A 15,755-nucleotide genomic window follows, 5' to 3' on the forward strand; every position below is an offset into this window, starting at 1 on the left:
CGTGTGCCCTGGGGAACATGTGGAGCGTCACACTGAAAACCATTCACTGTCTTAAACTGCCTGCCTGCCTTGCTTAATTCATTCCCTTCCCAGAAGATGCACTCCCCACTGGTGACATCTGCCCCCCCCCCCCCCCCCCCTCCCAGTCTGTTTTAATCTTCACTCTCTCAGTCACAGACCTGATCCAATCCTTCCTCTCCTCCCCAGCCTGTCAGCTAAACACACCACTCAAAACAAGGGTTTTCATGTGTGTGTGTGTGTGTGTGTCCTTGCAGTTATCCTCTCTGATGTGTGCTCCCCGAGTGGATAAGGATTATGTTACAAACGGTGTGTCTGACCGAGACACACAAGACTTCACGTCTCAGAGAGTGGCTTTATACAACTGAGGAATGCCAGAGGTGACAAACTTCATGATGGGAATAAAAAGGTTCATCTATTGACTAAGTATTTGAGACATATCTGAGGAGTTTCTGTACCATTTAGCAAGCAAAGAACAGCGCTAGGGGAAATTATATTCTCATCAACAGAAAGACGTGTATATTAGTGTGCGAAACAATGTACATGTATGCATGACAGCACACTGTGGACAAAACACCAAGTCATAAGTGTGCAACAGCAACACCACAGCAATCCAGTTTTCCTATGTACAGTTACTGTAGGTAATAGAAAATGAAGATAGAGATGGAATGCATCTATGCACGTAGCTTTTCTGCACAAGCTGCCACAACAGACTACAGTCTACACAAGCAAGGTTAGCTCTCATGCGCAAAGTAAAAAAAAAAGAAAAAAAACATGCATGCATTTGAGGAAAGTATTGAGGTGAAATTAAACAGCAAAGGACAGCATTACAGCAGGTGATGTTTCGTCCCTCCATCTCACTTCCTTGCCACAAAACATAACACTCTCTGCCCCTATCTTCTCTCTCCCATTGGCCCTTTCCCGACCATCTGACACAGTCCAAAGAATCCCATTGGTGGAGGTCCATATAAACAGAGCTCTCAGGCACAATACTGTACACTCTCAGGCCCAGTGAGTCACTATGAGACAGTAAGAAAAGGACATGGACACATAATGCTCCTCTATATGGAAAAGCAACAGCGCAGGAGGAGTATACTGTAAGATTGACACACAGAGAGACAGATGAAGACTATGGCTGGGACGGACGCTGCTCCTCTCCTATCCCGAGGCGTTGATGTAGAGCTGAGACTGCAGGACGTAGTCGATGACTGGCTGGCAGAGGTAGTCCACCACGTGGCCATCGCCATGCTGGAGGGCCAGTCTGCCAACAGAAAGACACCACATCAACATGGGCACTGGCATTGTAGTGGATAACAAGACAATTTTGACAGATTTATGATAAAGAACACTTCAAAGACAACATGAGCAAGACTCGAGGTGCCAGCAGGCAATGAAGCCCTTCTGTAACGTCTGACAAACTGTAGCATCCACCAACCTGCTCTTGGTCGAACTGACAATAGCCATCGGGTTGTTGATGTCATCTTTTACAACAATTATGTTGTCCTGTGAAGTTGAAAAATCACCAGAATAACCAAAAGAGACAAACAATGCTGATAACATAAAACGATACAAGACTTTCCCAACTCATTTTGCAAACTAATTAACCTCTAAAACAGTAACCTCTTTAAGGCATTGCTAACCACCTCAGTGCACTAGCGAATACAGTCACATGATTTACAGTAAGCCCAGTCTTTACCTTGTGCTTGCGCAGCACAGACGACTGATTCATTGTCCTCTCTGTGTCGGTTCCGTCCCGAGGCACCACCACGATCCCGAAGTCTCCCACAATCACCTCCATCTGCAAAACAAAGGCGGCCCCATTCAGTACCATGCAAATGATCAATTGTGTCTGACTCGGTGCTGCTGAGCAGAGTAGCACTGGAGCTAAGGGACAAGAAGGCTCTGTTGATAAGGACGCAGTTGAAGTGTTTTACTCAGATTGATTCTGGGCCGAGCTTCTGTTTCATTGTTCTAGTTTTTGATGGAAAAAAGAACACACACACAAACAACAAAAAAAAAAAACGTTTGAATTAATCCAATCGTGTAACTGCTCTGTCAGAGAAAGAGCTGAATTTAGCTTACATCACTCTCTTTCCACAGGCCTGGGATGCAGAAGGACTCCAGCAGGTCACTGCCACACAGGAGAAGGATGCGCAGCTCTAAAAACAGGAACAGTGATCACAGGATTACACAACAAGCAGGTCGCACACTGAGGTCACAACGTCAAAACAGTGTAAATTGTGCACAAAGTGCAAACAATAAACAACAACCTGCAACTGACATTTTAAACCAACTGAGTGCCAAGGCACTCTGAACATCAACAACCCTATTAGAGATCTGGGGCCGTATTCACAAAGAATCTTAGGGCTAAAAGTAGCTCATAAGTGGCGAATTTAGGAGAAACTCCTAAAAATAATGGGCGTGTCAGTCTTAAATTTAGGACTCCTATTTTTTTTTACTAAGAGCAATTCACAAAATATTTTATCCCTAAAAGTAGCACCTAAGTCTAGGACAGCTTAAAACTCCTCATGAGGACTCCTAAGTCACTAAGACCTATTCACAAAAAGTCTTAAAATGGCTGAAGCCAGACGTAACGTGTTGGAGACAATGAACGACTCTGAATTGTTGAGAAGATATCGTTTAAACCGTGAAGGCATCAACATTTTACTAGAATTAGTGCGGGATGCAATCACGTCTCCAACTATCCGAAACAACCCAATCAGTCCGGAAGTTAAATGTTTGATAACATTAAGATTTTTGGCTACGGGGAAAATGCAACTTTGCAACGCAGACGACTTCAGAATATCGCAATCAAGCCGATTCATTCATCAAACAATCACCGCACTCTGTAGACCACACATTGTACAACAGTTTATCCGATTCCCTTTGGACAATCGCCTACTTCAAAGGATCAAGGTCAATTTCATGGCGTTTGCAGGAATGCCCGGTGTCGTGGGTGCCATCGATGGAACACACATTAAAATAATTGCTCCATCCAGAGATGAGGACGTCTTTGTAAACCGCAAAAAGGTACATTCAATTAATACACAGATAGTGTTTGATCCAAATTTCACAATCATGGATATTGTTGCGAAGTGGCCTGGATCTACTCACGATTCGCGCATTTTAATGGAGAGCGCGGTCTGCGCCAGCTTTTTGAGCGGCACCATGTACCTGCTGGATGCCACTTGTTGGCTGACAGTGGCCATCCATGCAAGACATGGCTTTTGACACCCTTCCTCAATCCACAACCGGGAGCACAGTTGAACTACAACATGCAAGTATACGCATGAGGCCTATTTTGGTGACACAATACCTGTAGCCGCGACGGCTCTTTTAAAGTCCACTCCGCAATCTCCATCCTACATTGTGACTGGAGCGCATACCACCGCTTCTCGCAGTCATCGACAGAGCGACACACGGCAGGGAATGAAGCATTTATGTTAACACATAAGTCCTCCCATGCCTCACGCATAGTTTGCAGGGTGCTTTAATTATTACTTCTTTGATTTCATGCAATTTCCGTGTTTTTTTCGGCAATTTCTCTTTCTCTTAACGTGCAAAGCGTCATTCTCGTTGGATGCACAAACTTGTCATTATGCGTGTGCATTCTGCTAAGTGCACTGTCCATAACTATTTAATATGACTTAATTTGAAGCCTAGGTTATTCTCTTATTTTCTGTTTATTTAGTGGGATCGTTAGGGGGATGTTAGGACTGAGTTTTTAATGAGAGAGCCTGTCAACAACCAATCACCGTCCTCACCCCTTCTAAACTCGTGCATGAGAAGCGACGTCATCCATAGCAACGGAGTTTTTATTTTAAGCTTAGGAGTTGGTATTATCCTTAGTATGAGTAGGTCTCAGAGCCGTTGTGAATCACTTTTAAGAAATTACTCCTACGTAAAAGGTTTTAGCGCGAGTTAGGAGCACTCCTAGTGGTAAGATAAAAGGCTTTGTGAATACGGCCCCTGGGGCCGTATTCACAAAGAATCTTAGGGCTAAAAGTAGGTCATAAGTGGCGAATTTAGGAGAAACTCCTAAAAATAATGGGCGTGTCAGTCTTAAATGTAGGACTCCTAATTTTTTTTACTAAGAGCAATTCACAAAATATTTTATCCCTAAAAGTAGCACCTAAGTCTAGGACAGCTTAAAACTCCTCATGAGGACTCCTAAATCACTAAGACCTATTCACAAAAAATCGTAAGATGGCTGCAGCCGACTTGGAATTGATAAAAGACATTGCTTAAACCATGAAGGTATTAATATTGTCGTAGAATTAGCGCGGGATGCAATGACGCCTTTAAACAACGATGTGTCCCGAAGTGAAATGTTTGGAAACATAAAGATTTTTGTTTGGCTTCGCGGAAAACGCAACTGACGACACTGGGAATCATCAGTCAGCCGTTTAATTCATCAAACTATCAACGCACTGTAGACCCCACATCATCCAACAGTTTATCCAGACAATCGCCTATTACACAATATCAAAGTAAATTCCATGGCGATCGCAGGAATGTCCAGTGACGGGACACACATTACAATAATTCGTCCACCGTGGCCTGGATGTACCGATGACTGGTGCATTTCAACGGAGAGCGGTCGCAGCTAGGTTTTTGAGAACTTACCAGCTGGATGCCGCTGGGGTGACAGTGGCTATTGGGACCAGTAGGCTTTCGCCTAGGCTACGGTTCACGTTCGTTTCGCTTTGATCAATTAAGATTGGAGGGCTTGAAGGGCCGTATGTGCTGATATTTGAAGTGGTCAAGGGCTGGAAATATAATATCCTAACAGTTTGCTGGGTGCTTTAATTATTACTGCCTTGATTACATGCAATTGCCATATTTTATATTGATCGCTTTATATTTCTCTTAACGTGCTAAGTGTCATTCCCGTTGGATGCACAAACTTGTCATCATGCGTGTGCATTCTGCTAACTGCACTGTCCATAACTATTTAATATGACTTAATTTGAAGCCTAGGTTATTCTCTTATTTTCAGTCGATATAGTGGGATTGTTAGAGAGACGTCACGAATGAGTTTTTAATGAGAGAGCCTGTCAACAACCAATCACCGTCCTCACCCCTTCTAAACTCGTGCATGAGAAGCGACGTCATCCATAGCAACGGAGTTTTTATCTTAAGCTTAGGAGTTGGTATTATCCTTAGTATGAGTAGGTCTCAGAGCCGTTGTGAATCACTTTTAAGAAATTACTCCTACGTAAAAGGTTTTAGCGCGAGTTAGGAGCACTCCTAGTGGTAAGATAAAAGGCTTTGTGAATACGGCCCCAAATCAAAAGGCCAGATTTTAGATTTCCAAGATGGCAAAAATCAGTTGACATAATGAACAGGACTGAGCAGCAGGGGTCTCATCAATATTTCCATCAATTGAATCATTTGCAAACAACTCTGTCGTTACTAGAAAACCAACAACTGACAGACAGCACGGCTACTTTGGCATAACATAACAACAGTGTTTAGTTCATCTCTTACACACGACCTGGCTCATGCAGATTAATCGACAAATATCAATAAACACAAATCTCTTTGTGAGATGCCTGCATTTTAATGAGATCAGCAGGGCATTTGCACTGAAAATGAATTGAAATGAGTGATTGTAAATAGAATTCGCTTGAATTTGAAAAAACACTAACTCACCTATTTCCTCATATCTCATTGCGGTCCCAAGGTTGGCATTTTCATCTGTTTGAACATAGGGAAACCAAGTTTGAGAGATGAATGCAGTATAGTAGAGACTGCTCATGTTAAATGCATTCCTGGGGCCGTATTCACAAAGAATCTTAGGGCTAAAAGTAGGTCATAAGTGGCGAATTTAGGAGAAACTCCTAAAAATAATGGGCGTGTCAGTCTTAAATGTAGGACTCCTAATTTTTTTTACTAAGAGCAATTCACAAAATATTTTATCCCTAAAAGTAGCACCTAAGTCTAGGACAGCTTAAAACTCCTCATGAGGACTCCTAAATCACTAAGACCTATTCACAAAAAATCGTAAGATGGCTGCAGCCGACTTGGAATTGATAAAAGACATTGCTTAAACCGTGAAGGTATTAATATTGTCGTAGAATTAGCGCGGGATGCAATGACGCCTTTAAACAACGATGTGTCCCGAAGTGAAATGTTTGGAAACATAAAGATTTTTGTTTGGCTTCGCGGAAAACGCAACTGACGACACTGGGAATCATCAGTCAGCCGTTTAATTCATCAAACTATCAACGCACTGTAGACCCCACATCATCCAACAGCTTATCCAGACAATCGCTTATTACACAATATCAAAGTAAATTCCATGGCGATCGCAGGAATGTCCAGTGACGGGACACACATTACAATAATTCGTCCACCGTGGCCTGGATGTACCGATGACTGGTGCATTTCAACGGAGAGCGGTCGCAGGTTTTTGAGAACTTACCAGCTGGATGCCGCTGGGGTGACAGTGGCTATTGGGACCAGTAGGCTTTCGCCTAGGCTACGGTTCACGTTCGTTTCGCTTTGATCAATTAAGATTGGAGGGCTTGAAGGGCCGTATGTGCTGATATTTGAAGTGGTCAAGGGCTGGAAATATAATATCCTAACAGTTTGCTGGGTGCTTTAATTATTACTGCCTTGATTACATGCAATTGCCATATTTTATATTGATCGCTTTATATTTCTCTTAACGTGCTAAGTGTCATTCCCGTTGGATGCACAAACTTGTCATCATGCGTGTGCATTCTGCTAACTGCACTGTCCATAACTATTTAATATGACTTAATTTGAAGCCTAGGTTATTCTCTTATTTTCAGTCGATATAGTGGGATTGTTAGAGAGACGTCACGAATGAGTTTTTAATGAGAGAGCCTGTCAACAACCAATCACCGTCCTCACCCCTTCTAAACTCGTGCATGAGAAGCGACGTCATCCATAGCAACGGAGTTTTTATCTTAAGCTTAGGAGTTGGTATTATCCTTAGTATGAGTAGGTCTCAGAGCCGTTGTGAATCACTTTTAAGAAATTACTCCTACGTAAAAGGTTTTAGCGCGAGTTAGGAGCACTCCTAGTGGTAAGATAAAAGGCTTTGTGAATACGGCCCCTGTTCAATGTGACCATGAATAATGCATGGCAATTATGAGCTAGAGTTTCAGATACCATCTGAGGAGAACAGTATCCATATTCCACCCCATACCTGGGGCCGTATTCACAAAGCCTTTTATCTTACCACTAGGAGTGCTCCTAACTCGCGCTAAAACCTTTTACGTAGGAGTAATTTCTTAAAAGTGATTCACAACGGCTCTGAGACCTACTCATACTAAGGATAATACCAACTCCTAAGCTTAAGATAAAAACTCCGTTGCTATGGATGACGTCGCTTCTCATGCACGAGTTTAGAAGGGGTGAGGACGGTGATTGGTTGTTGACAGGCTCTCTCATTAAAAACTCAGTCCTAACATCCCCCTAACGATCCCACTAAATAAACAGAAAATAAGAGAATAAGCTAGGCTTCAAATGAAATCATATTAAATAGTTATGGACAGTGCACTTAGCAGAATGCACACGCATGATGACAAGTTTGTGCATCCAACGAGAATGACGCTTTGCACGTTAAGAGAAAGAGAAATTGCCGAAAAAAACACGGAAATTGCATGAAATCAAAGAAGTAATAATTAAAGCACCCTGCAAACTATGCGTGAGGCATGGGAGGACATATGTCTTAACATAAATGCTTCATTCCCTGCCGTGTGTCGCTCTGTCGATGACTGCGAGAAGCGGTGGTATGCGCTCCAGTCACAATGTAGGATGGAGATTGCGGAGTGGACTTTAAAAGAGCCGTCGCGGCTACAGGTATTGTGTCACCAAAATAGGCCTCATGCGTATACTTGCATGTTGTAGTTCAACTGTGCTCCCGGTTGTGGATTGAGGAAGGGTGTCAAAAGCCATGTCTTGCATGGATGGCCACTGTCACGTCACCCAAGTGGCATCCAGCAGGTACATGGTGCCGCTCAAAAAGCTGGCGCAGACCGCGCTCTCCATTAAACTGCGCGAATCGTGAGTAGATCCAGGCCACTTCGCAACAATATCCATGATTGTGAAATTTGGATCAAACACTATCTGTGTATTAATTGAATGTACCTTTTTGCGGTTTACAAAGACGTCCTCATCTCTGGATGGAGCAATTATTTTAATGTGTGTTCCATCGATGGCACCCACGACACCGGGCATTCCTGCAAACGCCATGAAATTGACCTTGATCCTTTGAAGTAGCCGATTGTCCAAAGGGAACCGGATAAACTGTTGTACAATGTGTGGTCTACAGAGTGCGGTGATTGCGATATTCTGAAGTCGTCTGCGTTGCAAAGTTGCATTTTCCCCGTAGCCAAAAATCTTAATGTTATCAAACATTTAACTTTCGGACTGATTGGGTTGTTTCGGATAGTTGGAGACGTGATTGCATCCCGCACTAATTCTAGTAAAATGTTGATGCCTTCACGGTTTAAACGATATCTTCTCAACAATTCAGACTCGTTCATGGTCTCCAACACGTTACGTCTGGCTTCAGCCATTTTAAGACTTTTTGTGAATAGGTCTTAGTGACTTAGGAGTCCTCATGAGGAGTTTTAAGCTGTCCTAGACTTAGGTGCTACTTTTAGGGATAAAATATTTTGTGAATTGCTCTTAGTAAAAAAAAATAGGAGTCCTAAATTTAAGACTGACACGCCCATTATTTTTAGGAGTTTCTCCTAAATTCGCCACTTATGAGCTACTTTTAGCCCTAAGATTCTTTGTGAATACGGCCCCAAGATTACATTGATTGTCACCTTTGTCATTCATGCACATGGAACAAGAAGGGCTTTATGTATAACAGGCATAAATATGAACATATATATATATATGTGTGGGAAATATCTGTGGCTTTCACAGTGAAACTGTATACTTACCCACAAATGTGAAGCGGTCCATGTTCGGACGAGCACAGCAGATTTTGCCAAAGCTTTCACTCATCTTTCCCCACAGTTTAACTGGAAGTAGGAAGTGTCAGGTCAAGCTATTGCCAGAGAACAGTCACCACAACAGCATGCACATAAAAGCTAAGTGCTGATGCATCCAAAGATCCATACAATACTGACAGAGGCATCAATCACAGGAGCACCATTGGAGGTTATTGGAGGCTAACATCGTTACTAAAGAAATGTTAAATTCTGAAGTCAAATCTGAGATTTCAACGTCTTTCTCTTTGTGAAAGACACTCAGTACCAGTGTAGTACCAGGGTGAAACATTCATTGGGCTGTTGGAAGTGCCTTACCAACTGTGGGTTTGCTAACTGTGTTGCGATTTTGGTATATGGCTGAGGTCTGGTTCTGTGGCTGGCCAATCACAGGGGTTGTAGAGGGTGTGTTCACATTGGACAGAATGCACCCTGTCACTCTCTGTTGAGGGAATAATACATCAGACAAGGGGTTTGTAACTTTTATGCATTTCCAAATTCAATATACAAGCAATTTAACAATTGATTGAATAGATAAGCATGCTTTCAGGTACTGTAGCCTCTTTCACCGTATGTATTGTCTGACAATTTTGAAGTGAATATCAAGTGTCAAAATGGTTTTACATGTGCATGTAATATGTCGCTGGTGTTAGAATGACTGACAGGCTAGTAGGAAGAAGTGTCTCCCAGTGACACTCAGGGTCTGATGAACTAACACTATTTCCCAATCGCCAAACCTCTGAGTCCTTTTAATGTCGTCAGCCATGGGGCCTATTCCCCTGGACAGCGATCAGCATGATCGCATTATTATGAAAGAAAAGCTGACTGTGCACTGCTGTTTTATAACAGGTAATGTCGAGGCAGTAGAGATGAGGAAAGCAAATTACGGTAAGAGGGCAATGACATGCATTGATTATGTGATCAGCGGCAAGTATGTAACATGAAAAGGCAGAGCATATGAAGAAAGCGGGCATACATTTAGCCAGATCTGTACTACAGTGAATAGGACAACAGTAGGCTTTACTATAGACTATGACCACTGCTAGTGGGAAGGCTACAGCACCAAACTCTTCCTAAAGGTCATCCCCAGTCAACACCTCCGCATTACTGCTGAGAAAATACACTAAAAGTCAAGGTGCCTTTCCATTAATGGTTCAAACAATAACTCAAGCATCCTGCTTTCAAACCAAAACTGGTCTTCATTATGCAGAGGTTGGTCAAATAGAAATCAGCATCATTTTACCAGTATCTGGCTTTCAGGTCTGTCTGATGCAGGCCTACTCTGACATTAAAAGCTGATAATTCATTTGGAGCTTGCCATTTGTGAGGACTTCTCAGTAATGAATGGCACTGCTGGATTTAGCACCAGATTTGATTTGGGCTGAATCTCTCTGTTTCCATGGAAACATATGAATGAGGGCACATGTCATTTACATGCAAAAGCTAAAAAAAATCTACCACATACCTGAGATATGGAAAACATAAGTCTATAATCTATACTGTCTGGTAGCACATAGTGGTTTAAGAGTTTCAGCAAAAGTGATCCAATCACACTAAATTATTTATGAATCAATTATGAATAGGAACGGATTAACATGGGAATACCATCAGTTCCACTCATAATTGCTTGATGTTATGACATTAGAAAGAGATTAGAAGCAAAAAACTTGGATCATATGTACATATCAATATCAATAATCACATTTTTTAGGTATTCTGAAACTAAAGAAGATCATAATCAGAATCCAAGAAGTCTAAAAAAGTATATACAATAGTGCAAAGTGGACAGTCCAGGAAAAGCAGGAATAAATCAATGCTATGCTGTATGAGCATGATGGTTATACAGTAAGGGTGAAATAAATAAATATGGTTGCGGGGGTAATTGTACATTGGTTATTTTTCACAGTGCCACAGAGGGTAAGCTATTCAGAAGAGAGACAGCGAGAGGGAAGAAACTGTTTTTGTTTCTGGAGGTTTTGGCGAACAGAGATCTGTAGCGACTACCAGACGGGAGGAGTTGGAACATGCTGTGTCCAGGGTGAGAGGGAAGATTAATTTCTTTGAACATTTACATTGCAAAATGATTCTCTGATCCGTCTGCTTGATCTGTCTGTGTATCTACGTACTTATTCACACAGTGTTTGACATTCCCTTACCTTCATGAGGTCTCGGTGGTGCTCCAACACACTACAAGTGGTTTGCCAGGTGCCCTGGTAACACTCCCAAGGGTCCACCCTGCGCACATTGCAACATGAGATCAGTGTCTCCACTCATATAAACACTGGGACACTAGCTATAAGCCTGAGGGATAGCTGGTGAACTACTGTATTGCTGGTAACCATGGTGTTGTCACTGCAGAAGAATGAACACTTACCTAATCCAATCAGAAGACTGAACTGCCAGTTGACACATTGTAAGACGATGTCTGCTGGGGACAAGACCCTGCAAAAGAATACACAACTTTGTCAGCTAAGGGGACAGGTGGCTTGGTTTCTACCCAGATGTAGCCATTTATAATATGACATACTGCATTTATGCCAAAGTCTAAGTGATTGGTAGATAATGTGCCATGTACAACTGAACGTATATTTTATCTAGTTAACAGCATGTATTTTGCTCAGCTAGGCATGTAGTTACTTACTCTGAAAAAGATGCGAGTTTCTCAATGTTTTCAAGCTGTTTTTGTAAGATGCATTTCTATTTACTATTTGTAAATGTCTCGAAAAAGGTAAACAAGACAAGACTGTGAGGTGTGTACAACTTAGAACCAGTGTTGCATTGTCTTGATAAAATAATAAATACAACTTTGGAAATGTGACTATAAACAACAATGTATTAGAATAAACTACTATCAAATACACAACACACATCCTAACTTATCTACAATGTCATTGAACAGCTCAAAGAAACAACTTTAAGTGGTTTAATATACCTGTCTAGAAAGATGTTACTGAGGCTGAAAATGTTCATGATTTTTAGAAACAGCACTTCCTGCGTATGTATTATTCATGATTTTGTTAGCCTCAGAGAGGAAAACTAGGACAATCTTTGAATTAACTCCTGAGGAAATGCATCTGATTACAGAGATAGTTAAAGCAGGGATGCATCATGATTCCTGCATTATATTTGTAGAATGCATAGTGTATGTACAGTATATAATTACAAATAAAACAGGCTACAACAAGCAAGCACATTTGTGGAAAAAGCTTCCCTGTAGTAAATTAAATTGAGTCATTTAGGGTGTTTCAATCAGGAAATATCAGTCATTAGATCCTTAAAGAAATCCCATCTTGTGAACACGGACACTGACTGCAATGTAAAACTGAACAGCAAAAGTGCTCCTTACCGGTTTGCCATAGGAGTCATGAACTGGAGAAATGATTCCACCAATCACTATAAAACGCCCAGTCTTATGAAGATGCTCCCTGGCTTTCTCTGTAATGTGGAGAATTGGCATCATTATGTTTATACAATACATTGCATATACATATTGCAACCATGAATATCAATGTTTACTAAAAATCGGTTATTTATTTGTTTCCTCCAGTCCTAACACAATTGTGCTCACTTTAATTAACTTCTATTACAAAAATGAGTTTGAAAAAGCTGATTTAAAAAAAAAAAACTTTTTTAGTATTGCAACTTGAGTGTAAAGGTAAAGGTTGGTCTCAGTTCCAGGCTCACTTGACAGAGAGAAATCATTTGACCCACAGGGTTTTTCACAGGTGACTCATGGTTTGTTGTTTGAAAATGGCTGCACCACATATCTATGCCAACTCCCTCTGGCTAAGGCTAACTACATTTCCTGCCCTTCATCACTATGCTGTCATTAACACTGTTAGCGGCATCACCAATTGACACACTCACTGGCCAAATATTCAAACTGACTGAAATGCACGCATCTTGTCAAATACAAGCTAAATATTTTTCTAGGCCGGTCCACAGATGATAATCAATTTAGAGTACCTTTTGGGTAAAAAGATTTTACATACATACACACATACATACATAAAGACATGTACATGGTTATACAACCTGGAACACGGAACCACGGACGCATTTCAAATTGGTCAGGCACATCAGCAGCAACCCCCTAGCCCCCCCCACACACACACACATCTCGCACCTCAACTTTGAACCTAAAATCAATGGCGGACCAGGGTTTTGATGGTTAGGCGTTCAGTGACTATTTTTTCTTAAAGCCAGTTAGGGGGTTCCAGGGGTGTTGTCCCTGAATAAGATGTTTTTGAAACATTTTGAGACGAAAAAGGACAGAGGAATGCATTGTTTAAGCCTTGCTAGCAGGGTCATTTTGAAGCAGCTTCTTGCATAACCTATTTTCTTCTTCTTAAGGTAACAGCCTAGAATAAGAGCACAACGAGGCAAGATTATTCTTTTAAATTGTGTATTGGTCAGCAGCAAGAAAACGTGTTTTGGGTAAGCAGGAATGCTCCACTGAAGTGAATTACTTAGCCTGTTCTCAGGTTGGTAGCATAGCAATACCATCACGTAAACTAACCCAAGCGAGAGACCTTCTGTATGAGCTAATAAGGCCTTGACGATAATGTTTCCAATATGTTATGTCTGCCTCATACAAATTTGATTGATTGTTGTGTGACAACTGTGGACTTGCTGAGGACACAGTGAAAACTTTGAAGGGTGGAGCTCAGACTCAAGCCTCGAGGAAAATGAAACAAGATGGGATGAAATCCATTCCCTCCCCATACTATCTGTTCATACAATAAAGTAGTGTATGATATATGTGGATGCGATTTGAAAATATATATATTTGATGTTCAAAAGTTGGTCCTACAGGTTACATGGATGGCAGATTAGTATGTGAACCATAAATCAACTTAAAAGAAAAGACGGATGAAACATGCCATTTTCTTTTTCATTTAACCGGTGTGTTTTACTGTAATCCGATACTCACAACAAGGCTATGTACCCTCAGTCATGTCTCTGCACAACTATATACTGATCTTTCAATACAATTATGAGAATGTCTTTGTCTCCCCTGTAAATACTGGATACGGCAGCTGAAACAACCACCTCTCTTTTTCCACTCTGCTTCGAGGCAAGCAGAGACAGAGGACGATTTGAAAAATAGGTCACAGAAAATATGAATGCCCCCCTCCACATCCCTGCTTGGGGAAACTCCAGATCCAGCTGCATGAATAGGTAGGTATAGAGCATCGTTTTTGCAGTACCCCTGTGACAGTTTATCTCTTCATCTGTAAAAAAAAAAAAAAAAAAAAGCCACCCTGTTGATTTTTTGTTAATTGCTTTGCATATAGTCTTGGCCAAAGTCATCCTTTTGGTGTAATTTCACTACAAAAGGCACTACAAGATTGTGATCCTCATCAACTAATTTTTTTGTAACCTGAAATGATTTATACCCTATGACTCTATAGCATGCGCCAACCGCATGTGATGCCTGCCCATAGCACGATATAACAGCGATGACTTATTAATGCACTCATTCAATTTAATTAAATAAAGAGGCCTACACACAATCAAATTACATCTCAATCCATTCGCCGCTGATTTCCATGACACTGAGGCTAAATCTAAAGGAAACTGTAGCCTACATTATGGCTATGGCATTGTGTTTTCCAAACATAGGTCACACTTCACAAAATTAAAGTTGTCTATTAGTTGCGTAGTAATACCCTACCCACTCCATTTTCGCTTGTGGGAACGTCATACGAATTTCCGTCCTTTAACAGGACAAAAAGATAATTAGCTGACGTTAGAATAAGATACATAGTCAACGTTTGCCAACACGTAATTGAAATACTTTTTTTTTCAAATAAGTTTCTGATCATTTGCAGAATGACGCAGTAAAATAATGCTGAGCAATCCCATGCTAAATGATGCATCCTATACGTTGTTTTCGTGTTAGGTGATGGTAAATATAGAATATGGATCCATCAGTTTCTGGTAGCAAACAGCTAGCACCGCTGCATTCCTCACACCCTTTCGATATGTCCACTGGCATTTTGGTAACTAGCAGGCCATGCCGCACTCTTGTTAGTTAAACAAAGACGCCATGTGTGATTTATGAAGAACGTTCTCGATTGTAAGAGGCGGATAATGGTTGAAACATTTAGCCTACTATTTCACTTTATTTTGGACAAATATGGACACATTCTTATTCAGTCCACGTATCAAAATCAGGTATTCCATCCTGCCACAGGGGCCGTCGCCCATTTCAGCACCGCACTTTGGACAGCGATTTACAAAAACGCTATAAGAACATAAATTAGACTAGTAGCCTAATGGTGGCTAGCATAGCCAGGCCAAAATGAATTGTAGACTGTCAAACAGATCGAATCATTTTTCCAGTTGTTATAGGCTACAAAGGCTCACAAAGGACGTATGATGCGCAGTAGGCTACCGATTTTCCAAAAACCTAGGAAGACCCAAACAAACACTTACCAAACATGTGAATATGTCCTTTAGTGATGGGGTTAAAACTTCCGCATGACAGCAGAATAACGTGCGTTTTAGTGTTCTCTGTCATTATTCGAGTATTTTATGCCACCCTTTGGTTAAGAGGACAATTTTCTGCCTTTGTTATGTTCCTTTGGCAACCGCAGCGATAGGCGAGGTTCATTCGGATGCGGCAGTATCCCCGTCTCTTCAACAAGATGCAGGGCGTCATAGGGTATTTCTCATCTGTCCAATTTTAAAGGCACAGATCCGCCGTTAAGAGAAACTACAGGGGTAAACGCTTTGAATGCAATGATCGTTTCC

General features: G+C 41.4%; 1 protein-coding gene across 1 annotated transcript; it reads right to left on the reverse strand.

Annotated features, from left to right (window-relative positions):
• Nucleotides 1-1,176: 1,176 nt before the first annotated feature.
• Nucleotides 1,177-15,522, reverse strand: nmnat2 (nicotinamide nucleotide adenylyltransferase 2; the record flags this gene model as incomplete). Its single annotated transcript, XM_080836861.1, has 11 exons — nucleotides 1,177-1,279; nucleotides 1,454-1,521; nucleotides 1,715-1,816; nucleotides 2,101-2,177; nucleotides 5,674-5,718; nucleotides 8,949-9,029; nucleotides 9,315-9,438; nucleotides 11,153-11,231; nucleotides 11,371-11,438; nucleotides 12,343-12,431; nucleotides 15,438-15,522. The coding sequence occupies 11 exons, from the start codon at nucleotides 15,520-15,522 to the stop codon at nucleotides 1,177-1,179; spliced, it is 921 nt and encodes a 306-aa protein (XP_080692987.1).
• Nucleotides 15,523-15,755: the final 233 nt, after the last annotated feature.

This window comes from Sprattus sprattus (genome assembly GCF_963457725.1).
Source record: "Sprattus sprattus genome assembly, chromosome: 4".
Lineage (NCBI taxonomy): Eukaryota > Metazoa > Chordata > Actinopteri > Clupeiformes > Clupeidae > Sprattus > Sprattus sprattus.